The sequence below is a fragment of the Corythoichthys intestinalis genome, chromosome 2 (assembly GCF_030265065.1).
Source record: "Corythoichthys intestinalis isolate RoL2023-P3 chromosome 2, ASM3026506v1, whole genome shotgun sequence".
In the NCBI taxonomy this organism is placed as follows: Eukaryota; Metazoa; Chordata; class Actinopteri; order Syngnathiformes; family Syngnathidae; genus Corythoichthys; species Corythoichthys intestinalis.
Genome location: NC_080396.1, coordinates 11214480 through 11240685, shown reverse-complemented (window position 1 = coordinate 11240685; position 26206 = coordinate 11214480). Strand labels below are relative to the sequence as shown.

At 38.6% G+C, this 26206-nt stretch overlaps 1 protein-coding gene across 2 annotated transcripts in view; it reads right to left on the bottom strand.

Annotated features, from left to right (window-relative positions):
• Nucleotides 1-7928: 7928 nt before the first annotated feature.
• Nucleotides 7929-26206, bottom strand: part of tmem201 (transmembrane protein 201) — a 35662-nt gene continuing 17384 nt past the window's right edge. Inside the window, exons 8-11 of one of the 2 annotated variants that reach the window (XM_057829513.1) lie at nucleotides 24357-24419; nucleotides 23561-23851; nucleotides 15394-15513; nucleotides 7929-8940 (exon numbers count right to left, since the gene is read on the bottom strand). In XM_057829513.1, the coding sequence (XP_057685496.1) occupies nucleotides 8846-8940; nucleotides 15394-15513; nucleotides 23561-23851; nucleotides 24357-24419 (569 nt within the window). In that variant the 3' untranslated portion in view covers nucleotides 7929-8845. Of the gene's footprint in view, nucleotides 8941-13685; nucleotides 15265-15393; nucleotides 15514-23560; nucleotides 23852-24356; nucleotides 24420-26206 lie in introns of those variants that run through there. The other variant, XM_057829514.1, reaches the window with a different exon arrangement.

The following is a 26206-nucleotide window of genomic DNA, read 5'->3' as shown; positions in this document are numbered from 1 at the left end:
GTCACCGGACATGAACATCATTGAGCATGTCTGGGGTAGGATGGAAGCATGGAAGACGAAACCCAAGAATGTTGATGAACTCTGTGAGGCATGCAAGACGGCTTTCTTTGATGTTCCTGATGACTTCATCAATAAATTTTAGGAATCCTTGCCGTAGCCCATGGAAGTCATGCAAAATATTATATTTGGATCTCACAGCACCACTACTTTGCTTATGTTATGTAACATGTTTTTGTATTTGAAGTACATTTTTTGTTCAATTTTCACACTACTTTCTGTAGGCGACAAAACTTTTGTCTTGCCAAAATTTGACCTTTATGTCTTCATTAAATGATCAATCTTTTTTCAGTGAAACAAATATATTTTTGTACATTCAACATTATTTGGGAGCGTCTTAGCTTTCATATGAGCCATTTCTGAAACCAATTGAATAATTAAAATTCAGGTTATTAGCGTCTGTTTCTACAAAATGGATAAGCGACAAGACTTTTGTCAGGGACTGTGTTTAATAAATGTTTGACAATTTGACAATAAATTAAGAAATACATTTGGAATTGATACATAACAAAACTGGCCACATTTACATGTAGCCAATAATCATTTCAAAGTGTGTTTTTTGGCAAAAATCCAGTGAAAGAACACTATGTGTTTGGCAGCGTGCATCTGATGGTGATGTCACACTATTCAAATATGTGATTGCCTGAGGAGTCGAAATGAGCTCCTAGAAAACTGCCTGGTTAAAAGTGCTTCTATGTATTTTTTAATCTTATTTCGTTATGGCCTCAAGCAATATTTTTATATCAATCACACCTTCCACTGAAAATATGCTCGGTTAAAAATGTGCCAGGTTAAAAGTATGAATACAATGATCCCTCGCTACTTCGTGCTTCAAACTTTGTGCCCTCAGTCCATCGCACATTTTTTTTTTTCAATTAAAAAAATTTAAAATAAATACAGCCTTTTATAGAGATGTCCCGATCCGATCACGACCAGTCTCTCACTCTTCCTCCTGCTGCTTTTCTGGGTCAGGCAGTGCACTGGAGTTGCGTGTTAAAGTTAACGATGATCGACAGGCGTTAAGCTTTGATCCTGTCAGAGAAGCTTGGGAACCCTACCTTCAAAGGTGCCGAGTCGTTTAGCTTTTTAAACACTAGGGGTAGTGTGCTGTGGCAAGTCATTGTGTGTGTAAGTGCTTAGCATGGTGAGCGGATTTGTGTGAAGCATTTAATAAAGACAAGTATTTTGCTACGTTATTTTTGTTTAAAAATAATTCGGTGGGACAGTAACATGTTTAAAATTACCACTGTATATACACTCACCGGCCACTTTATTAAGTACACCATGCTTGTAACGGGTTGGACCCCCTTTGCCTTCAGAACTGCCTCAATTCTTCGTGGCATAGATTCAACAAGGTGCTGGAAGCATTCCTCAGAGAGTTTGGTCCATATTGACATGATGGCATCACACAGTTGGTGCAGATTTGTCGGTTGCACATCCATGATGCGAATCTCCCGTTCCACCTCGTCCCAAAGATGCTCTATTGGATTGAGATCTGGTGACTGTGAAGGCCATTTGAGTACAGTGAACTCATTGTCATGTTCAAGAAACCAGTCTGAGATGATTCCAGCTTTATGACATGGCGCATTATCCTGCTGAAAGTAGCCATCAGAAGTTGGGTACATTGTGGTCATAAAGGGATGGACATGGTCAGCAACAATACTCAGATAGGCTGTGGCGTTCCAACAATGCTCAATTGGTACGAAGGGGCCAAAAGAGTGCCAAGAAAATATCCCCCACACCATTACACCACCACCACCAGCCTGAACAGTTGATACAAGGCAGGATGGATCCATGCTTTCATGTTGTTGACGCCAAATTCTGACCCTACCATCCGAATGTCGCAGCAGAAATCGAGACTCATCAGACCAGGCAACGTTTTTCCAATCTGCTATTGTCCAATTTCGATGAGCTTGTGCAAATTGTAGCCTCAGTTTCCTGGTCTTAGCTGAAAGGAGTGGCACCCGGCGTGGTCTTCTGCTGCTGTAGCCCATCTGCCTCAAAGTTTGACGTACTGTGCGTTCAGAGATGCTCTTCTGTCTACCTTGGTTGTAACGGGTGGTTATTTGAGTCACTGTTGCCTTTCTATCAGCTCGAACCAGTCAGGCCATTCTCCTCTGACCTTTGGCATCAACAAGGCATTTCCGCCCACAGAACTGCCGCTCACTGGATATTTTTTCTTTTTCGGACCATTCTTTGTAAACCCTAGAGATGGTTGTGCATGAAAATCCCAGTAGATCAGCAGTTTCTAAAATACTCAGACCAGCCCTTGTGGCACCAACAACCATGCCACGTTCAAAGTCACTCAAATCACCTTTCTTCCCCATACTGATGATCGGTTTGAACTGCAGGAGATTGTCTTAAACCATGTCTACATGCCTAAATGCACTGAGTTGCCGCCATGTGATTGGCTGATTAGAAATTAAGTGTTAACGAGCAGTTGGACAGGTGTGCCTAATAAAGTGGCCGGTGAGTATATGTACATATATATATAAAATTTCAAATAAAGTGGTATCGGTATGGTAGCAGTATCGGCCGATACTGCACAGCCAGGTATTGGTATCGGGGCATCACTATTAAAAACCATTAAAAATTATTAACCATTAAAATATACATACGTTTTTTTTTTTTTTTTTTTTTTTTTTTTTACTTCAGGGGAAAAACATGTATCGTTTTCCAATGCGAAATCTGAATAAGGTCCCCATTAACCGCGAAAAACGAGGGATTACTGTATTTGTGAAATATAACAACAGCGATTAAATCGAATAATTGCTCAGCCCTACTTTGTACATAGAGCCGTATCATTTCCTTTTATAGTTCCAGCAGGCTTTTAAAGCTGAGGACCAATGTAAGAAGCCCTATTTTGAAGGAGCGGGTTCTCCTTTTGCATGGAGGTACTTGACTGTGAAAATTCCAAAGCACCTCTGATATCTAGGGGAAAAACTAAATTATACATGTCAGTTGGTGCATTTGGTATTTATTGTTGTACAGAAATGTGTGTAGTCTTGTCAGTTTCTGATGGGAAATACAGTGTATCACAAAAGTGAGTACACCCCTCGCATTTCTACCGATATGTACGGTAAGTATATGTTTTCATGGGACAACACTGACAAAATGACACTTTGACACAATGAAAATTGTCTGCGTGCAGTTTATATAATAGAGTTAATTTTTTCCCCCTCAAAGTGACTTAAAATATAGCCATTAATATCTAAACCCCTGGCAACAAAAGTGAGTACACCCCTTAGAAAATACATCCCTAAGTGTCCAAATTGAGTACTGCTTGTCATTTTCCCTCCAAAATGTCATGTGAGTCGTTACAGGAGTGCTGTCAGCATTGCTGCAGAGATTGAAGAGGTGGGGGGTCAGCCTGTTAGTGCTCAGACCATACGCCGCACTCTACCCGTCTGTCTCATCAGACCATAGGACATGGTTCCAGTAATCCATGTGCTTTGTTGACATGTCTTCAGCAAACTTTGCAGGCTTTCTTGTGTACCGTCTTCAGAAGAGGCTTCCTCCTGGGGTGACAGCCATGCACACCAATTTGATGTAGAGTGCGGTGTATGGTTCTGAGCATTGACAGGCTGACCCCCCACCTCTTCAATCTCTGCAGCAATGCTGACAGCACTCCTGTAATGAGTTACATGACATTTTGTAGGGTTAAAATGACAAGCAGTACTCAATTTGGGCATTTAAGGATGTATGTTTTCTCAAAGGGGTGTACTCACTTTTGTTGCCAGGGGTTTAGATAGATATTAATGGCTATATTTTGAGTTATTTTGAGGGGAAAATAAATTAACTCTATTATATAAGCTGCACACAAACTACTTTTCATTGTGTCACAATGTCATTTTGTCAGTGTTGTCGCATGAAAAGATATACTTAAATATCTGCAGAAATGCGAGGGGTGTACTCACTTTTGTGATACACTGTATGCAATCTGATTATTACAATATTTTGACAAGAGCAAGAATATTACTAGACATGGATTATGCGTTATCGTCAGTGGTCGAAACGTCTACAATAGACTTTTTGAAAGAGGGAACATTTACAGAAATGCCAAGTGGAATGTTGAGCATGCAGATAATTGTTTAAAAATTCCACAGAGATGCGTTTATTAATCTATCGATTTATCAATTTTGCCTTTTGTGTGGAATTACTCAATTCCAACTTGAAGCTATTAGTGCAAAACGGACTGAACTACTGGCTGCAACCAGAAGAGACCCTCTAATTGTCTCAATTACTGTATAGGTGTAAAGCAAAACATGAAGTAACATAATCCACACACATCTACTGTGACACAATTTCTCCTGGTAATATTATTCTACTGAATATGACACTGATGACAAAACTTGTTTAGAACCATCTTGGAGTCACGTATCCCATACAAATTTATCACCCAATGCACATGCAGTATTTGGACTTCAGATAGTTTCGTACATTATATTTGATGCTGATACTGTGAGGGATGGTGATTGCAATACCAATAGTTCTGTGTCTGACCTGGTATGGATTTCTGAAGTAAAGCCAGTTACTTTGTTTTGCACATGAACTCTGATGCCAAATAAAAATCTGAATTTTTTATTTGTTAAGAAGTGAATGCTTGTATCCTCTTAATTGTTCTCAAAACACGTGTTTCGCAGTGTCTTAACCATCTGAGTCATTTCCATTTCAGCTTAGTTACAGCTCAATTCCAGTAAAAGCTTGCCATCCTTCCAGTAGTGCCGCCTGTTTCCCACTGGCCAGCTATGCTGTACAAACAACGGCATGACTGTAGTCGAAGCTTGAGTGAAGCCCAGCTCAGGTCAGAGCTTCCCTTGTTAGGTCCCACCAGGGACATGGAGTGGTTGAATCAACCATCATTGCTGCATAGGAATGCACTCATAAACAGCTAAAATAGTTTTAATACAAATAGTGCTTAAATTGCAAATGCATATTATGAGGATGCGTTCCACAACTACCATGTGTGATTTCATTTTCAGGTGATTCAATGTTCAGTTGAAGACTGTTGAGTTACATGCCTGTGTGGGGTTTCTCCTGGTACTGCCAAAAAATGCATGTAGGCTAATCAAACACTCGAAATTGTCCCTAGGTATGTGCGCCTCCTTGTGCTTTGCAATTGGCTGGCAACTGTTTCAGGGTGTACCCCGTATACTGCCCATAGTTTGCTGAGGTTGGCTCCAGCACCCCGTCACCTTCGTGAGGATAAGCGGCTCAGAAAATGAATGAGTGAATTGGTAGGTTTCACATATGCATTAGGCTATTTTTTCACTATTTATAAAATTCCTCATAGTTCTAATTTTTATATTTCCTCAAATCTAAAAGCTAAACCTCAATTTTACCTATTCAAGAACATAGGATGTGCCTTAAAATTGAAGATAATATAAACTCTGACTTTTTTGTAAAATAATATATACGTAACATACATTAAAAAAACAAAACCTTCAAAGAAAAGAACATAGTCCCCACAGTCAAACATGGCGGAGGTTCCCTGATGTTTTGGGGCTGCTTTCCTGTGGTTTATAATCCAGTGCGGCTTAATTGTTGATATATTTGGGTTAAGAAGTAAATCTATACTTGACAGCGGCATCATAAGACTGTCATAATTATGACATGACACTATCATGGGCATTACTGAATGATTATGACAGATGTCCTTAAGAGTCATCCGGCAAATTATGTCACTAACTACATTTATGTCCAGCTCGGATCTTTTACATCCATTCAAGAGTGAAATAATTCGCCGGATAACACTAAATGACATTTTTTTATAAGCATTCATTTGTGCTCATGACAGTCTCATGTCATATTTATGATTGTATAATGATAGTCTTATGGCACCACCGTCATATAAAGTATTACCAAATACGCTAACTAGCAATTAATGAAAAAAATGAACAGTAATTGAAGAAATAATTAGCACAGAACATTGAATTTTGTTATTTACATCTGTAGTGTTGCAATGCATGCTAGGAGGGATGTTGGACAACAACAGTGTTGACAGCAGGTGGCAGCAGAGGTTGACTGTCTCCCCCAAAGGAGCAGTGACGGCCTAATGAAGCTTCTTGAAGCCATTTGGTTCAAAGCTTCATGGTGGTTCATTTGGTCTTATGACAGTCGTATGATGCCGCTGTCAAATAAAGTGTTTCCGGTTAATATCTTTTAGTGTAAATATCCCATAAGACAGTGATGACAGCTGCGGCTTATAGTCTGGTGCGGCTTATCTATGAAAAAATGTCGTTTTCGTGTCAAATTTGGTGGGTGGAGGCTTATAATCAGGTGCTCCTTATAGTGCGAAAATTAATCTAATAGTCTAATAATTTTAAATGATTGTACGGCGACCTTGAATGCCAGAAAGGCGCCTTCAAATAAAATGTATTACCGTATTGGCCCGAATATAAGACAGTGCTTTTTGCGTTGAAAAAAGACTGAAAAGGTGGGGGTCGTCTTATTTCGCAGTCTAGACATTATACCCATTCACGACGCTAGATGGCGCCAGATATCATTGAAGCGATGTTCTGTCTTGACAGATCTCAGCTACTTACAAGTTTAACCAGTTCGCATTATTTCATTGCAATGTTTTTCCTTTTTCAGATTTGCTTCAAGACTAGTTACAGTTAGACTTCACTTTGATGGTTAATGCAGTTATTGCAATTTTGTTGTTTTATTACAATAGACTGGTTTATTTACATTTCAAAAACCAGAAGCCATTCATTCACGAATGTGATTGCACTTTAGTTTACATATTTATGTGTTCAGATATTAAGATTTGAATAAGGCAAAATAACATGCTTTTTCTCTCAAATACATTGTTATAATCATTTGTTTCAGATGTACTGTAATTATTTTCTGTATAAAAAATTTGTTCAAAAAGTCTTTTTTTTTTTCAAACTCGAGTCTTGAAAAAGGGGGGGTCGTCTTATAATCAGGGCCGTCTTATATTCGGGTCAATACGGTAGTCTGAAATATCAACAAATCTTAGCGGCCTCTTACATTCCTAACCATAAAAAGGAACAAATTCTGCAGCAGGATGGTGCTCCATCGCATACCTCAATCTCTACCTCAAAGTTCCTCAAGGTAAAGAAGATCAAGATCCTCCAGGACTGGCCAGCCCAGTCACCAGACAGGAACATCACTTAGCATGTCTTGGGTAGGATGAGAGAAGAAGCATGGAAGACGAAACCCAAGAATGTTGATGAACTCTGGGAGGCATGCAAGACTGGTTTCTTTGATGTTGATGTTGACTTCATCAATAAATTGTATGAATCTTTGCCGAACCGCGTGGATGCAGTCCTTCAAGCCCATGGACGTCATACAAAATATTAAAATTTGGATCTCACAGCACTACTACTTAATTCGCTTATGTAACATATTTTTGTATTTGAAGTACATTTTTTGTTCAATTTTCAGACTACTTTCTGTAGGCGACAAAATGTTTGTCTTGCCAAAATTTGACCATTATGTCTTCATTAAATGATCTTTTTTCAGTGAAAAATATATTTTTGTACACTCAACATCATTTGGGAGGGTCTTAGCTTTCATATGAGCCATTTCTGAAACCAATTGAATAATTAAAAGTCAAGTTATTAGCAATTGTTTCAACAAAATGGATAAGCGAAAAGACTTTTTTCAGGTACTGTATGTACTAAATGAATATCACTGATTTGTCAAAAGTTTCCTTTTTACAGTAAATATAAACTACTTAAACCATTTTCCACTATAGTGTACCCATTTATTCATGCACCTGCATTTTGACACAAAAATTACACATTGTGCTCGCTTTTCAAGAGGTGAGTGATCAATGCAATTGGGGGGGGGGGGGAACTAGTTCAGCTCAAGTTCCTGAAACAGATGTGCAATTAATAACGTTGCAATTATTAAAAAATACTTTATTCCCATGCCAAAAAAAGTAAAAATATACCATCAGTAAACCGCACAAACATTCGCTTTGTCGTAATTAAAAATCTTCATACAAGAAATACACAAATCAAGTAAGAGCCTTCTCTTAAGAGTCCAAGTCAACATTTGTTTTTGAACAACAAAACTGTGCAATAAATTAAAAGTTACAAAAAACTAACATGATTTGGCTCTTTGCAAAAACTTCAGTGGAACATTTTTTCATGTAAATTACACAAACAAAACCAAACTTCCGGGAGCAGGGGAAAAAAAGCACCTTTTTACATTTAAAGGTTTCTACAGTGTTAGAATCTGTTACAATATTGCAGTCCAAGTTACAATTCTTGTTTTTCAGCGCAGAATACAAGATATTTTTTTATTCCAAAAAGAGGTAAATTTGTTGGTAATGAAAAATCAGATTAACATTTTAAATCAATATGTATCTAAATGTACTATGACCTCTTTTTAGGGACATTTAGTTTTTTTAAATAATTGACTCATTCGCTGGCATTGGTAGCTATCCAATCCATTTTAACGGAGTACTCCCAGGTCGGTGGACTGCACGTTGAATGAGTTAAAATAAACTCTGAGTTTCAAAATAAACCAGAGTAATGATGGATGTGCAAGATGACCATGACATTTCACCCGGTCACTGTATATTTGAGAGCGATGATGTCAAATCATTGCATTAGTCTGACGAGAGAGTCCGATGAGCACATAATTGCATATCATACCTCACAATCACAAGAAAGGCAGTTTTGCGTCAAACTCCTGAAACCCTTTCGTGTACTGTATATGCTTCATGTCGAAAGTCAACACGGTCAGTTGTCTTCCTAAGCTAGACCAGACCACCTGGTGAACCAGGGAAGTAGAAGCACAATCAACCGGCCGTTCATTTCCAGTTGTATGACATCCAGAGAGCGGTAAACAGCAGGTTGGCGCTCAGGCTGACTACTAAAAGCACCATCCAACCCCGGCGCGTCGTATCTGTGAAGGACCAAGAATATTAACCATTCTACAGCATGTGAATACATTCTAGAGCTGAAACGTATACTCGAGCAACTCGAGTTTAATAACTGGTCCGAGTAATTTCATTCACCTCGAGGAATCGTTTAATTTTGCCAGCTCTAACCATCACGTTTTGCCCGGACTACGCACTGACGTCACGTGCGTAGAGGAAGAAGCAATAAAATTTTTTAAAAAATACTCACCGCAGCCGACAGCCGCTACACACTACTCAGACATTGCTAAAAACTACGACCGCATGATGCTACGGTAGTAGCAGGTAGCGTCTGATGCGTCTCATAGATCTACAAATCTATGTAAAACTAGATGTAAAATGACAGACTGGGCGGTGTTAGTAAACAGACGCCATCTTAAAGCAGTAAATTTTTCAGCACTAATAAATAAAATGTCGCTCGCTTTCATTCGCTCACGTAACATTAGCCCTGCGGAGGGCTAGGTTTCTATGGAGGTAGATTTGTGTCTTTATTAGGGCTGCAGCTATCGATTATTTTAGTTGTCGATTAATCGATGAACAAGTTAGTTCGAATAATCGAGTAATTGGATGAGGAACATGAAAAATTTAAATACCTTAGCTAAGCCTCAAACGGTATAAAAAAATCAAATAAATGAGGATCTATGTACAATAAAATAACAATTGGCTAACTTACATAGCAAAAGTCCACTAGCTTAAATGCTATGAAATGCTAAAGTTTTTTTTTTTTTTTTACAATGCTCCTAACTAATTGTTCAGACACATATTTCCACAAAAAGGGGCTAAATATACCTACAAAATAAAATACGAATTCAATTAAAACACATTAGCTCCCAAAAAAAAAAACTTACATTGGTCTTTACAGGGAGCAGTTGGATTCAGCCATGTCAAATGAGGCAGACCAGAAGGCAGTATATCCACCCTAATCAATAAAATGAAATGCACTTTTAAAATAAACCGATACAATGCCACTTTAATTAAACGAATACTCGATGCAACAAAATTTAATTCGAATAGTTTTTTCTAGAGCTGTCCCGACTAGTCGACGTAGTCGACGTCATCGATGACGTAAATCCGTCAACGAGCACAACATGCCGTCGACGGTTAATGAAGGGTTAAAAAAATCTATGCGTGGAAAGTTAGAATGTCGGATGCTCTGTTTGCAAGCGGGGAAAGCGGCACAAAGCCAAAAAAAAGCGCACCAGAGTGTCCAAAACATTGACTTATTTCAAAGAAACAAAGGAGAGTACACGCTTCTGTCCTGTCTCTTCAGTGCCAAGCTTGGCTGCACGTCGGCCGTGAATAAACACCTCAAGCGCCTTCACGCAGTTTGTAAGGTTTTTTGTTTTTTTTTTCCTTTCATTTTTTGTACACCAGAGGGTGCTGTCGCCTTACTAAATAATAATGTTTCATTGACAATGGGCCTATAAGTGCTATTAGTATTGTTCTTAATGCTAATTGAAAGGATTATTTCATGTTATGGTTTATTTTATGGTATAGAAAATTATATAAGGTTAAAAGGTCATAAATATATACAGTATATACAGTGATTGCACTCAAGGGAGAGATTGTCAATGATAAGGTAATAAGGTAAAGGCAATTCATATAGGCAATTCATTGATATATAAATAAGGTTTAAAAGGAAAAAGGTGAAAAGTTTTTGTTAATTTCTAATTGTGTTGCTTTATTTGTGTGCGCCGTAGCTCTTACGGTGTGTTTACATCAAGGATGGAATAAAAGTTGTAAACCATCAGTTTAAGAGACCATCTTTTCAATCGGGATGCTACATTAGTTAATTCTATCAGCATTTGAACTCATTGTTTATTTGTGATTTATTATTGTTATTTACGTGTTTATTTGTACTTTAATAAATGATTTGAGTGTTCCAGTATGTTTTTTTTTTTAATTGATAAGCGTCAACAAAAATGTCATTGCTAAATTAGTTTGAAAAAAAAAAAAATAAATAAATAAAAAATTAATTATTAGATTACTCGACTAATCGTAAAAATAGTCGGCTGACTAATCGGGAGAAAATTAGTCGTTTGGGACAGCCCTAGTTTTTTCTAATCGAATACTCGAGTTAATCGATTAATCATTGAAGCATTAGTCTTTATTATTCGATTAAAAAAAAAAAAAGGTGCTTCAATTAAAAAAAAAAAGTCGCTTCAATCAATATATATATTCAATTTAAAAAAGTCACTTCAATAAAAAAAAAAAAAAAAAAACGTGTTTGAATGCAAAAATAAATTTGAAACTCAAAAAAATGCATTTGAAAACTTTCTTTCATTGAAGTATTTTTTTTATTATTGAAACAACTTTTTTGATTGATGTTTTGCATTTGGGCCACATTTTGGGTAGGACATCTGTGTCTTTTTTATTTAATCAAAAAATAAGTTGCTTCAAAACAATTTTCAATCATAGAAAAAAGTTTTTGAATGCGAAAAAATATTTAAGACTCAGAAATTTGCATTTGAAGACTTAATTTTTTATTTAAAATGTTTTCATTGATTGAAGCAATCCTTTTTTTTTTGTTTGGGTCATATTATGGGTAGGACATTTGTGTCTAAATTATAGGTGTCAAACCAGTTCCACAAATGGCCAAGTGGGTGCTGGATTTTGTTCCAACCGATACCGCGCAAACAGTTTAACCAATGAATTTCCTGTTGAAACAAGCAGCATCTGACAAAGTACTGATTACCCATGTACTGTAAGAGATCAGATTGGTCAAAAAGTGTCCTCTTCATTGGTTGGAAAGAAAACCTGCACCCACTTGGCCCTTTATGGAGTCAGTTTGACACCAGTGGAAATCATTCAATCCCAGAAAATGTTGCTTCAATCCCCAAAAACTATTTTCAACAAAAGAAAAAATACTTTGCAAAAATAAAATTGCCCTTCCCTAAAAAATATATATAATTTTTGAAAATATATATGTATTAGGGCTGTCAAAATGATCGCGTTAACAGGCAGTAATTTTTTTTTTTTTTTTATTAATCACGTTAAAATATTTGACGCAATTAACGCACATGCCCCGCTCAAACAGATTAAAATGACAGCACAGTGTAATCTCCACTTGTTACTTGTGTTTTTTGGAGTTTTGTCGCCCTCTGCTGGCGCTTGGGTGCAACTGATTTTATGGGTTTCAGCACCCATGAGCATTGTGTAATTATTGACATCAACAATGGCGGGCTACTAGTTTATTTTTTGATTGAACATTTTACAAATTTTATTAACAAATTTTATTAAAACGAGAACATGAAGAGGGGTTTTAATATAAAATTTCTATAACTTGTACTAACATTTATCTTTTAAGAACTACAAGTCTTTCTATCCATGGATCGCTTTAACAGAATGTTAATAATGGTAATGCCATCTTGTTGATTTATTGTTATAATAAAGAAATACAGTACTTATGTACCGTATGTTGAATGCATATATCCATCTTGTCTTATCTTTCCATTCCAACAATAATTTATAGAAAAATATGGCATATTTTATAGATGGTTTGAATTGCGATTAATTGCGATTAATTACGATTAATTAATTTCTAAGCTGTAATTAACTCGATTAAAAATTTTAATCCTTTGACAGCCCTAATATAAATATATTTCTACATATATTTCTACAATATATATATATATATATATATATATATATATATATATATATATATATATACAGGGGTGCACATATTTTTTTTGCCCAGGTTCTCAGAGGAGGACCTGGAGATGTGACTTGGTCCTCATTGAGCTTGAGAGCCGACCCGCCTGATGCGATAAATTTATGACAAGCTTTACTTAGAGCCAGTTAACTTATTATATTATATTAATTATATTAACAATTAATGCTTGATCAACATCAACTGGCACAACAAAATTACTTTGAAGTGAAATGTAAAGAAATAAAAAGCACCAATTCCAAATAAAGGGCATTATGCGGCTCCCACATTAACTCCAAGCCTTTTTAAAAGTGGGATGTCCTCCTCATAAGACCTCATTGAACGTGCATGTTTGGCTTTGTAAAATGCGAGCAAAAACACGTTTATCAGTGCATGTCGCTGTTCATTACCTTTATTCCGCCCTATTCCGCCACTTGTCCATAGGGCGAGTGGGGTCATGTCTGACATCGATAGTTTGCTTAATTGCCACATGCTCTCTGTTTTTTTCGTGCTTTTCAAAGTTTGGATGGCTGAAATTCTTTGACCCTACATAAAATGCGCTGCTCTTATCGGCGACATTGGGATTCCCACGGCACATTTTGTACCGCATTTCCGTGCGAGCATCATTTGCTTCTAGCCATGGTACCTCCAGTAGCCACTTTTCAGCAAAAGTCCTTTTTTTCGGTAATTCCGGTGACGTCTCTGTCGTCTGTCTGTCTTTTGACGGGGGTGGGGGAACACGGAAGTACTCACTCAGTGTGGCCTGCCTCTTCGACATTTTAAGAAGTTATTTTCTCGTGTCCGCCGCAAATACAGTGGTCAGCCATCGGTATGCAAAAGCGTATGGAAGCTGTTGAGGGCCAGCGCATTTGTCTACGTCCAGTACGCATGCGCGCATGTGGACCACTTATGTGCACCCCTGTATATATATATATATATATATATATATATATATATATATATTAGGGCTGTCAAATGATTAAAAATTTTTAATCGAGTTAATTACAGCTTAAAAATTAATTAATCGTAATTATTCGCAATTAATCGCAATTCAAACCATCTATAAAATACGCCATATTTTTCTGTAAATTATATATATATTCTGTAAAATAAATTGTTGGAATGGAAAGATAAGACAAGATGGATATATACATTCAACATACGGTACATAAGGACTGTAGTGGGCATTTCACTCTACTGTCATTTAAATCTGTCTATGCTGTCCTCACTCCGAAGCGTCTACTTTTTACAAAGCTAGACAGCTAGTGAACGACGCCTTAATAATCAGACTTCTTCCTTTACATCTGATTTATTAACAAAATGGCCTCAAATACAAAAAATATAACATTTCGCTTACTAACATAATATGTACATTCTTTACAACAACCATACTTACGGACAAATCTTGTCCAAGGATCATATAAGCACAACATTACAACGTAGGCGTCAGCCCGAGACGTCATGCAGCCATATTGAACTGGCAAGAAAGCAATAAACCATGTCGCAAAGCGACCACAAGAGTTCGCTGTTAGCACAAAAAACCTTGCTGTAAAACTTACCAAAAGGCAGAATACTGTCTGAGCGGGACATGTGCGTTAATTGCGTCAAATATTTTAACGTGATTAATTTTAAAAATTAATTAACGCCCGTTAACGCGATACTTTTGACAGCCCTAATATATATACATATATATATATATATATACATTTTTTTAAAATTGAAGTGTCACTTTTTTTGGAAAGCAAAAAGTTTTGAACTCATTTTTTATTTGAAGTACTGAAAGTTTTGAACACACTTTTTTTTTTTAAAGTACAAAAGGTTTTGATTGAATCATTTTGACACAAAGATCCAACTTCGCCGCTACTTCCGACATTGCTTGAGTGACAGGTGATTACGCCAATGGCATAAAAGCATGACGAAGCAAGAATAATGGCCACCAGGGCGCCAGCCAGCCATCGGACTCAGCTTGAGGAGTTAAAGCCGAAAATAGCGCATCTAAGACGGATGACTTCGATGCGAGGCAAGGCTTCTATGATCTAAGAATACATCTGAGATGCAATTGTTGGCCGTTTTCAACAATGTACATAGAAAATACACATTGATTGACTGAAAATTCAATATTAGGTTCAATATTAGATGGCGTCTTATTTTCTCATGTATATTTATAATTGCCCTTTACCTAGAGAAAAATATATATTATCCGATTACTCGATTAATCGATGGAATTTTCAGTCGATTACTCGTTTACTAAAATATTCGATAGCTGCAGCCCTAATACATTCCATTGCACAATACTGTCATTGCTTATTGGGAATATTAGTTGGAATCAAAACAAATCAAACACAGAAGAACTTCCTGGAAACACTGTGTAAATGTATACACTGTAAAATAAGCTGACAGATCAGCCACCACTGTGGTTAAGTTTGATGGAGACTCTCCAAAGCAAGCAGAAAAACATAAATCCAGTTCAGATTCTTAATGCATAACTACACGACTTCTGACTACAGAAATGCAGAATTACTGCATTCCATACCATATTAGAAATTTGAGTCAAACCCCATGGAAAAATACTTCAAGTCACAGCATCCAAGTGTGAGTGTCTCTCTTTCTCATTACATTGTTTTCAGAAAGAAATCCTGTTTCATTTTTGGAGGTCTCACTGTTAAACAAAAAGTGAATGGAGGTCTCAATAGAGAAGCACAAAACCCAAACAAACAATTTCAAACATTGATAAAAGAATAACACAACTGTCAACATCAAGGCCATTCGGGTTGTTTTTAAAGCTTACTTTGTGAAGAGGGACTGCTTTGTGGAAACCCTGTTATCGTGTCAACCTGAGATGTTGAAGACCCAGACGTGCTGCTCGCTTTCTCCTTCATACAGCTGTCTTCGTCTATTGAAGTCAAATCTACAAGTTGGTGAAAGAAAAAACATTAAATGTCCTAGCAGAAAAAGTACGCAACAGTTAAATAAAAAAAAATAAAATAAAATAAGCAGCAGATTACAGTAAATGAGTTCTTTCACACTGACGGCCATTTCTGACAGTAAGGGTGTGACTCTGATTCTTAAAGTGATCCTCGATCTGTAAGACAAGTAATTCTTAAAAGATAAATATTAGTATGAGTTATAATAAGTTGATATTAAACTCCCTCTTAATGTTTTCGTTTTAATAAAATTTGTAAAATTATTTTAAGTGATAGGTCGCCATTCTTGTTACGTCGCAGTGCGTGGCGTCACCGGGCAGAACTTCCAGCGTGTCACTCTTAGCTACCCCAACATGTCATCGGTTCTGCCCTTTCAATTTGAACCAGATTGGAAAAATGAAGAGCAGGACAGCACTGTCGGTCGTTCACAAGATGAGCAGCAAAGGCAAAATGAGAACAGGAAATACAGTACCTTATAAGAGAAGAATCGGGCAAAACTGGTGATGTACTCGCTGCAAGTGCGTCTCAATGATAACGGAGCGAGAGAGTGTATGCTGTTGAGAACTCCGGTTTTTGTTTGCAGATCTTCAAGGTAAGATACTGCGTTTTCAAACTTATCCCAGTATAATTATGTAGATTGTTAGTGTCTAGAGCTGTACAAGCCAACAGTTTGACGGGAACAAGTCCTGGTCTCACTCACGTCACTCCACTTGTTGCCATTTGACTGGAAATCGCATCCAAAAACAGCACATCGTGGCATTTTACTTCGCGAGTTTAGGCAGCAATACGCAATTGTTGTACACGCTACACATTCCACATCCCAAAAGTTTATTGATATGCTCCTGACAAGAATCGAGATATCGTTTTAAAAAGAATGTTTAAAAAAAAAAAAAAAAAAAAAAAAAAAAAAGTTGCTACCAAAATCTTCCACCATAATAGTGTCTCAGTTAACTCTAAGGCTGCCATTGACGGTGCTCGACGCCCAATCCATTTAGACTGGGAATGTTCGTTCATTCAAAACCAGAGCATTCACGGTCATTCGGTCTGATTTTTGGGGCATTTACTGGTCGATTGCTGTTCATTTTAGGGCATTTACAGGTCATTTCCTGTTGAATTTGGGTCACTGCCTATTTATTTGGGTGATTTCCAGTAGGGATGGGAATCGAAATCCGATTCCAATTCGGAACCGGTTCCGGGTGTTTCGAGGCCTCGACATCACAATGAAAAAGCCTTAACGATCCCTTTAACGATTCCTAAAGACGCGTATTGCGTCGTGACGTGTCTTGTTGTCCAGACGCATCAAACTAGCATGGCGCCAACAACCACTCGCTCCAAAGTTTGACTACACTTCACCAGGAACTTGTGTGAAAATGAAAGGTTACGACGGGTAAGCACGAGCATTGCAGCCATAAACATAACAATGACAGCACGTAGGTTCAAACGCTCGAAAGTGTGTCTTCACTTCACGAGGAAAAATTACAACAAAGCGACTTGCAGTCATTGCAAGGTGGAGATAACTGCACCGGGAGGGAATACGACTGCGCTGTCCTCACAGAGTGGCTAAGGCTCAGTCCTGGCTATACAGCTAGCTAAACTCCCAAATGACGATGCAGAAGACGTTGGTATAATTTGCTGACTTTATTCAACCATCACTTGAAGAGTGAAACTAAGAATAGAAATGAAACAAATCGATTTCGTCCCCAATAACAAACAGGTTTGAATCAACGTAAATCAGTGATGATTAGCTGCTAATAACAGTAATAAAAAATGGTTAGCATTCGTTCGCTAGCATTAGCACATCATTCAAACCACTACACAATTGGATTTAAGTGTCCGATCGCGAGTGGAAACACAACAACAACAACACAAAAGATGATACAGGCGTTGCCTCTGTAGATATTAACATTAACAAAGAACGTAGGCTCGTAGAAGTGTTTCCCTCTCTCACTAACTCGCTTGGATGCGGCATTTCTTCTTCGGGTGTAAGCCCGCTCTTCTTTACGTGAGCGCGTTCTTCGCGTGAGGAAGCGCAAGGGTGCCCCCACTTGAGCGTGTAAGCGCCACAAAAACTAAAAGGCATGCATTTCAATGTAATGGTAAATACACGTTAACCCAGCAGTCCCCAAACTGCGGCCCGCGGCCCAAATACGGCCCGCCTCCACATTTGGGCCGGCCATTTTGAATTTTTTTTTTTTTCTCAATCGTGTTATTTCCTGGCCTTTTCCTTGAAGAATTCAGAGAGGGTTATTTGGTTATTATCTATTTAATTAATAGTGTTTTTATTATTATTATTATATTATATTATTATTTTTATTTTATTTACTTTCATTCCGTGAAGAATCCAGAAAGGGTTATTTGATTGTGGCTTTCTGAAAAAAGATATTTTTTTACATTTATGCACTTCCGCAATCGTCATCGTTTTTCTGTTACAAACTGACCCCGGCCCCTCATCAGAGAAGGGAAAAGTTATGTGGCCCTCACAGGAAAAAGTTTGGGGACCCCTGTTTAACACATATTGCCAAAGGCAGAACAACAACCTATCTGCCAATATCAGTAAAATGTTACACATTCTTGTGTATTTGCCACTTATTGCCACAGTTAACATTGAGGCTTTGGGCCTCTTTTGATCTCGTTGTGAGTTTGTAAGGTTGTGCCTTCTGATTAAACAAACTCGATGCCAATCAAAACGTTTGGTCTTCTTTTTCCCCAAATTAGAATCGTTAAGAGAATCGATAAAGAATCGGAATCGTAAAAATCCTATCAATTTCCATCCCTAATTCCCAGGTCATAAACAATAATAATAAACAGGAAGTGATCCATAAAATACCCCAAAATAAACAACTGAAAATCAACAGGTAAATGACCTTAAATGGCCCAAAATTACCTCAATGCCTGGCATTGGCTGCCACTGACGGCCATAGACTTTCAATCCGTTTGAAGTGGGAGGGTGGCTACCCTCCCAGTTCAAATGGATTGGACGTCTAGTAGTGATAAACACACAGCCGAAGGATTAAAATTGTGTTTTTCTGTTTATTTGTTGCTTGTAGAAAAAAAAAAACACTCTACTGCTCCGTCACTAGAGCAGGAGAGCGCTGTCACTAGCGAACACATGAAAACTACCGATTTTGTGCTCGTTTTGTGAAATACCGACAGGGCTGTCCTACTCTGGTTCTAATTGGAAGGGCAGAACCGACTACATGTTTATGTAGTTAAAGAGTGACACTGTGGAAGTCCGGCAGCGTGACCCAGTGACGTCACCACCCAGAGTGCATTGCGTCGTCAACAACAATGGCGACCTACTAGTTAAACTAATTTTACAAATTTTATTAAAAGGAAAACATTAAGAGGGGTTTCAATATTAAGTTATTATAACTCATACTAACATTCATCTTCTAATAACTACATGTCTTTCTATCCGTGGTAGAGCAGGGCGGTAAACCGAAAATTTACCGGTACCGAAATTCTTCATGATGACTGACGTAATTTTGACCATGTCGGTAAATTTGGTAATTTATTAAAACAAGAAAATATAGTCTTTTAATCCCGCTTTGACTCTGTGTTGTTCGGCTATGTTCATTCCCCTTTAAGAAAGCAGTCAGTGTGCTTACGTATGGAGTCACGCAGTTATCTGGAAGCCAAACAGAAGCCCCCTAGGCTAACGCTAGCGGCTAACGCTACAAGCAAACGTGATGGAGTGGAGCCAAACTTTCACCCGACATTAAGTAGAGTCTTGGCGGCATCCATACGGGCTTTCACCCGCTGTCCTCCATTGTTCTCACGATTTACGGAGAGGGTGCTTACAGTGCTTTCCAGTGTTTCCCGCCAATGAACGAGACTGTGGCGGGCCGCCACAGTCTCGTCCCCCCCCCCGCAGAAAAAAAAAAGATACTAGTCAGACGCGTCAGTCAGCCGATTACACAGCTGTAGCCCACTCCACTCTACTACCCGCGCGAGCGAGAGCAGCATTTTAGAGTAGTATTTTATTTATTCATTTATTTATTTATTTAAGAGACGCAAGGGAACGAGTAGGAAGAATGGGAGAACGAGCGAGATAGCGAGAGATAGCGGTCGCATGTCTTAGCAGCCCGCTGTTATTTTGTTATTGTTTTTCTTTATTTTTGTTACCACAATCAAGTGGGTAAGCAAATACAGACTTCTCTCCTTCTTCCCCATATCCGGGGCATTACAATAGTTTGGATCGGACTTTTCGGCGAAAGTGAGCTGTGGACGGCCGTCTTGGACGGAAAGCAAACTGATTGAACTTGCGCGGAGAGGCGGGGCCCAAAATAAAGCCTTGCTCTATTTTCAGAGCGTTGGTCACAGTAAAGTATTTATTAGTTCAAGCAGAGTAAAATGATACATATTCACGGTACAAGAACGTCGTTTCCGTGTCCATCGATTGGTAAGAAAAGGCTGTTTGTACGAGTGACGTGTGGGCGCGCCCGTCGGGGGGACATTTCGCGTGGAGTGGCTATTTTTCGGCACAACACCGACGCGCCACCTTCAGACAGGAGTTGGATAAATGCGCCCCCCCCCCCCCCAATTTTGCGAGCTCTGGGACACTCGAAAAATGACTCTCATACCTCTCCTTGCTAAGTTAATGGTACCTCGTTGTGCGTTTGTGTGGAAATTCAGTTCACGAACAACGGGGAAAAAACTATTCACCTTCTCACCGAATCAAGTAAAACTCTTTACACGGCTATTAGAATTCCCCCAGTCCTGTAAATGGGTCGGTTGACAGAAGGACTGTTATTGTTGTGGTAATGTAGTACTTATGAGGGTCAAATAAAAAGGAAAAAGGAGGGCTACGACGGCCGTCTGAAACCCGCGGCTCTTGGGCCGCATGCGGCTCTTTAGTGCTGCTTCGGAGCTTTTTTTTTTTTTTTTTTTTTTTTTTTTTTTTTAATGGAAAAAGATGGGGGAGGGAAATATATTTTTTGTTTTAATAGGATTTCTAGGAGGCCAAACATGATACAAGCATTCTTTCAATTCATTAATATTGTAATGAAGTTAAACTTGTGGTGTCATCGTACAACAGAGTAGTCACGTGGTGCGCTATAGGATCCACTGCAGGGAAAATAAACATTTAATCATGAAGGCTAATTATGTATTTCTAGCCAACTTAGTCATTTTTATAGTAGGCTAATATAGCTAGTATTGATAATTATAAGGCTTGTACAAGGCTTTTAATTTTTTGCTGCTCCAGACATACTGTATCAGTTTTTTTTTTTTTTTTTTTTTGGGGGGGGGGGGGGGGGTCAAATATGGCTCTTTCAACAGTTTGGGTTGCCAACCCTGAGTCACTACGAGATGTAAGTCGTACCATTTCTACGAGAAAAAAAGTCGCATTATTACATAGGGTAATGTAGCTGTAATCAGCAACGCATTTTACATACATGTACCGTAGCTGAGAGCTATAACATTAGCCTAGCTAATGAAATATTTCAAATATATCTTTGTTATGGTTCTTCTTGGGGGGGGGATCGCCGTGGCACGACATGGTGTGGCTGTCCAACTCCGATGCAGCCCACCACCACAGTTTCAAAAAATCCTATGGTCAGAGACCCTCCCACCACAGTCTCCTAAAATCCTGTGGGAAACACTGGCTTTCTACTGGTAGCCAGGCCACAGGCTAACGCTAGCGATTAGCGCTATAAATGAACATGATGGGAGTCGGATAGCGGCGCTAACCTTGTTGAAACGACAACTTAATGAGTGGATTGGGCACGGACTGCATCTAGCTGTTTGTGTGTGATTTCTCTGATAGCTTTTGTGATGGTAAAGCATTCAGCATAAAGTACAATCCAACAGTGAAAATTATAATATAACCGTTTAATGGCCCCAGCTATTTTTCTGTATGTGCTTAATTCTGTGTCATTATTGCCATCATAAAATCTTAAATGTTTCATTTGCAGAAGATCAATATAGCTTTAATGTGTGTGTGTCGGTGTGGGGCTTCATGTGTTCTTGCATGTATTAAAAATGCACTGGGGGGGAAAAAAAAACCTGAAACTTTGAACTGAACACTTGTGTTGAGTAATTATGTCACAGCAGCCATTATGAATTAGTTGTCTTTTTGAAGTGTACTGTTCAAGCTGTAAATCATTTGTGTTACAATGACGTTTGCACAGGCATATTGATTTTGACAATGTACATGGTTCAAGCCATACAAGCTGTTATAAATGTTCATACTTGAATTCTTATTGTTTACAATAATTTTTTATACACTTAATGTTTGAACTGCATGTACAATTGTTAAATATATTAAATTGAAAGCTGGTAAATAAATCAACAAGAAACGGTTAATCTGTATTTCATGCATTGATTCAGATTTTCAAATTATATAACAGTCCGCTTGGGCGAATTTATCGTGATTTATCGTTATCGAGGTAAATCTGCTCAATTTACGTGCTTAAAGGGATCCTCTATTTTTAAGACAAGTAATTCTTAAAAAATAAATGTTAGTATGAGTTATAATAATTTGATATTAAAACCCCTCTTAATGTTTTTGTTTTAATAAAGTTAGTAAAATTAATTTAAGTGATAGGTCGCCATTCTTGTTACGTCGCAGTGCGTGACGTCACCGGGCCCGTTGCCGAAATTCCAGCGTGTCACTCGTTAGCTTTCCCAACATGTCGTTGGTTCTACCCTTCCTATTTGAACCAGATCTGAAAAGTGAGGAGCAGGACAGCACTGTGGAAAAATGCGTGCAGCAAATACCTGATAAGACAAATTGTTGGGCAAAAGTCTCAATGACAACAGAGCGAGAGAGCGTATGCTGTTGGGAACTCCGGTTGGGAGCGAGAGTGTATGCTGTTGGGAACTCCGGTTTTATTAGCAGATATTCAAGGTAAGCATATTGCGTTTTCAAACTTATCCCAATATAATTATGTAGATTGTTAGCATCCAGAGCTGTCGTGTGCTTTACATACAGTACAGGCCAAACAGCACACCTTGTGTAATCCATGTCTTGTACATTGTAACGCGTGGTAGGTAGGATACGTGTATAAAAGTACCAAAAAAGGGGAGAAGTTTCCACCTATGCAAATTTTATTCACAAAAAATATTTCCACCTTGACCAGTCTTCACTCGGGAGCTCAGCAGTACACAAACACGCGTATCCTGACGAACTCCAACATTGTTGTATGGTCCATGTCAGAGTCACTGTCGTCACTGTAGCATGCCATAGTGCTTTGATTATTTGGTATGAACTGGGAAAACTCCCACGAAGAATAGTCAACAAAAAAGATAGCAAACGTAATCCAAATCCGCGTTTTTACTCACTCGAAGATCCAGGAATTAGACCGATCCCATGGCAATGTCACAGCCGCGATCAGGCCGTCGATTCCACAAAATAGACTGATCCGAAAAGCCGCTGTGGGACCGACGAATAAAAAAAATAGAGAGATCCGAAACCAATATTGCAGACGCGGTGGGACCGTCAGATCCAGAAAATAGACGGATCCCTTACTTGACTGAGGATCCAGGAAAAATGTTCGGGCGCCAGTTGTAACGCATGGTGGGTAGGATATGTGCATACAGGGACCAAAAAGGGGGAGAAGCTTCCACTTAAGCACATTTATTCACTAAAAATAATAATTCCACCTTGACCACTCATTTCACTCCCCTTGTTTCCATTTGACTGGAAATTGCATCCAAAAGCAGCGCATCGTGGCATTTTACTTCGCGAGTTTAGGCAGCAATAAGCAATTGTTGAACACCCTACACATTTGGAAAGATCCCAATGACGTCATCACTGTGAGCCCGCAAACCATGGCGCCAACTAACGGTCAACATATGTAGTAAATATTATAAAATTTTGCCATTGATTTAACATTTTATATGTTTTTAACAACATATTTAAGTACAAGTGAACAATTGTGGTTTATTAGAGCCTACATGTATTTAAGGTAGAGGATCACCTTAAGGCCATTTCGCCCAGCCATAATCCATGGTACCCTTCAAAAAAGCTTTGGCAAAGCATTCTGGGGGTTGGAATTAATGAGCAACCAACACAGCTGCTGTACTTACCACCATGGCTAAGGAAGCAAGGGATGTCTGGTGAAATGCTACCACTGTAAACTGAAGTCTGGTCTGTGGCAAGATCACGTGATGTGGACAAAAGTCGTGACTTGAAGGTGGACTCTGGCTTACTAGAGTACATTTTGGGTTTTGGGCTGCCCAGGTTGAGACGTGCAGGACTGATGAGGGGGCGAATTTGTCTCTCTGAACCAGAACTGGACGTCGCAGAGCCATCCACTGAGGGGGCCGGCGAGAGCCCAGGTGATGATGGGCGACTCCATGACTTCATTGAAAAGTAATCTGTGGCAAACAGGGGTGAGAAGATGTTTTTTGTCCTAACACGAGCACTAGCCCTACTTATTAGGTTCAACTGACTGCGAAAAAAGTTTGTTAACTCGGCAAAACAAGTGGCCATGAGACCGCAGTACACCAAGCACTTACTGTATATAACTCCCTCCAATTGAAAACATGCACTGCCAGGTAGTTTTAACGGGAAAGGTTTTTTGTGTGCCTCAGTGTTTTGGGAGACCTTTCAATTCGCAAACTCAAAGTAGTACAAGACTAATTCCAAAAGCTGCCTTTGATGGATGTATGTCAGTGATGGATGTCCAATCCATTACGACTGGGAGGGCTGGCACCTATAATTCAATTTCAGCAAATGATCATTAGCTTGCTGCCTCACCCAGTCAAAATGGATTGGCCGTCCATCGCTGTCAATGACAATGAAATGTACTTTTCTTCAAATTCAACCAGTTGCCCGGAGCGGATTATAGTTGACCTTTTGAGGTTATAGCAATTAAAATACCTGAGGGGGGGGAGTCTTTGTAGACTGAGGCTGGTCTGCTCCCACTGAACAAGTAGCCTGAATCTGAAAAACAAGTTTTGATACATTTTTAATCCCATTATTCATTCACTGCAGTTGTTAGTGATTTGTCTGCCACGTTCAAGGTTTATTTTGGATGGAATATGTTGAGCTGCACAATCAAAATGTGATCTTTTGCACCACCTGCTGGTAAAACAATATGAATGCAGCCTTTCAGCTGCACACCTTTGGAACAATGAAAACAGTTGTTTCTGATGCTCCATGATGACCTAGAGAATAAAATTGCTCAAGACCGTGACAAAATGTTGTCACGTTGCGCAGCTATCCTTACCAATTTTAAAACAAATATTAGTGGCGTACAAGTGTTTTCATTCATTCATGCAGTCCAGCACAATCAGCTGCAGAGGTTGTATCTGGCTACAAAGTAAAATAACTGTCAACTCATTGAAGTGTTCATGTGGTAATGGGAGGGGTTAGGGTTCAAATACAGAGTCAAAGATCGTTTAGATCATGTCAAATCCCGGTTGACACGGATAAGCAGAGAACCACACCATTATTCATGATATCTAACAATAGAAATGAAAAAGCATGGGACACCATAGCTAAAGATAAAGAAACACAGAGCCCTATTTTCGTACGCTGATTAAATCCACACAAAGTGGCTTTTTGGACCAGATTTTGCACTGGTTTCCTCCCAATTTTAATTTCTTTTAATTGCTAGTCCTTGATTTGATGGGAGGAGGAACTGGTTTGCTTAGTGGAAGGTTGACTCGCACTTGGTAAGAGGGGAAAAAAACAGACCAATGGGCAGCGTGGTCTAAAATTTTGACCTGTTTATACAACATGCTTTCAAAATGACAAGAATTTTCAACGGGAATTTGCTAAATTATTAGCTTGCTAGCTTCAATATGTTGGTTTTGAATTAGAGAAAAAAATGCTTTATTATCCAATTCCGAAGGGTTCGGTGAATCCACATGTGAAACTAGTGGGGTTCGGTAATTTCAGCAAAGTTAAGGACCACTGATCGAACACCTGCATAAGCAAATAATAAACAAACACTATTCTAATTGAAAAATAAAGCACTGTGATAAAGAAACCTATTTGCCATTAGCTAATGTGGCTATTATGGTTGCCAGTTCTGCATAGTGTTGATGTGGCGCCTTTTTCCATCTTTTACACCAGTGAGTACTCAAAGTGTGGTTGGCGGGCTCCCTCTTGTGGTCCGCAAACAAATCACTGAATTAAATCTAACTGCAGAAATGTCCCCGCGACCCTCGTGAGGATAAGCGGTTTAGGAGATAAATGACCAGAATGTGTAGCTTCTACTTCTCTTTAAAGTTCCGTAAAGTACATTTGTTAAGTACAGTTACTTGTATTTACCTTGGATTCAAATATATTTGCAATGAATCATTTATAATGGTTTTCTCGAACATCCATTCAAATACTATTTGTATTTTATGAGTAGTACATTTGGAATCATTATTTACAATTGTTCATTCCCTATATTCACATCTTAAAGTAGAGTGATCCCTCAATTTTCGCTGTTAATGGGGAGCAGAGCCCACCGTGATACATGGAAAAACCGCGAAGTAGCACCCACCCAATTCAAATACATTGTGTGTTCAATGTATTTATTCAGATTTAGCATTGCAGATATATATATATATATATATTAGGTCAAAATTATCGTGTTAACGGGCGGTAATGAATTTCTTTTAATTAATCACGTTAAAATATTTGACGCAATTAATGCACATGCCCCGCTCAAACAGAATAAAATGACAGCAGTGTAATGTCCGCTTGTTACTTGTTGTTTGGCGCCGTCTGCTGGC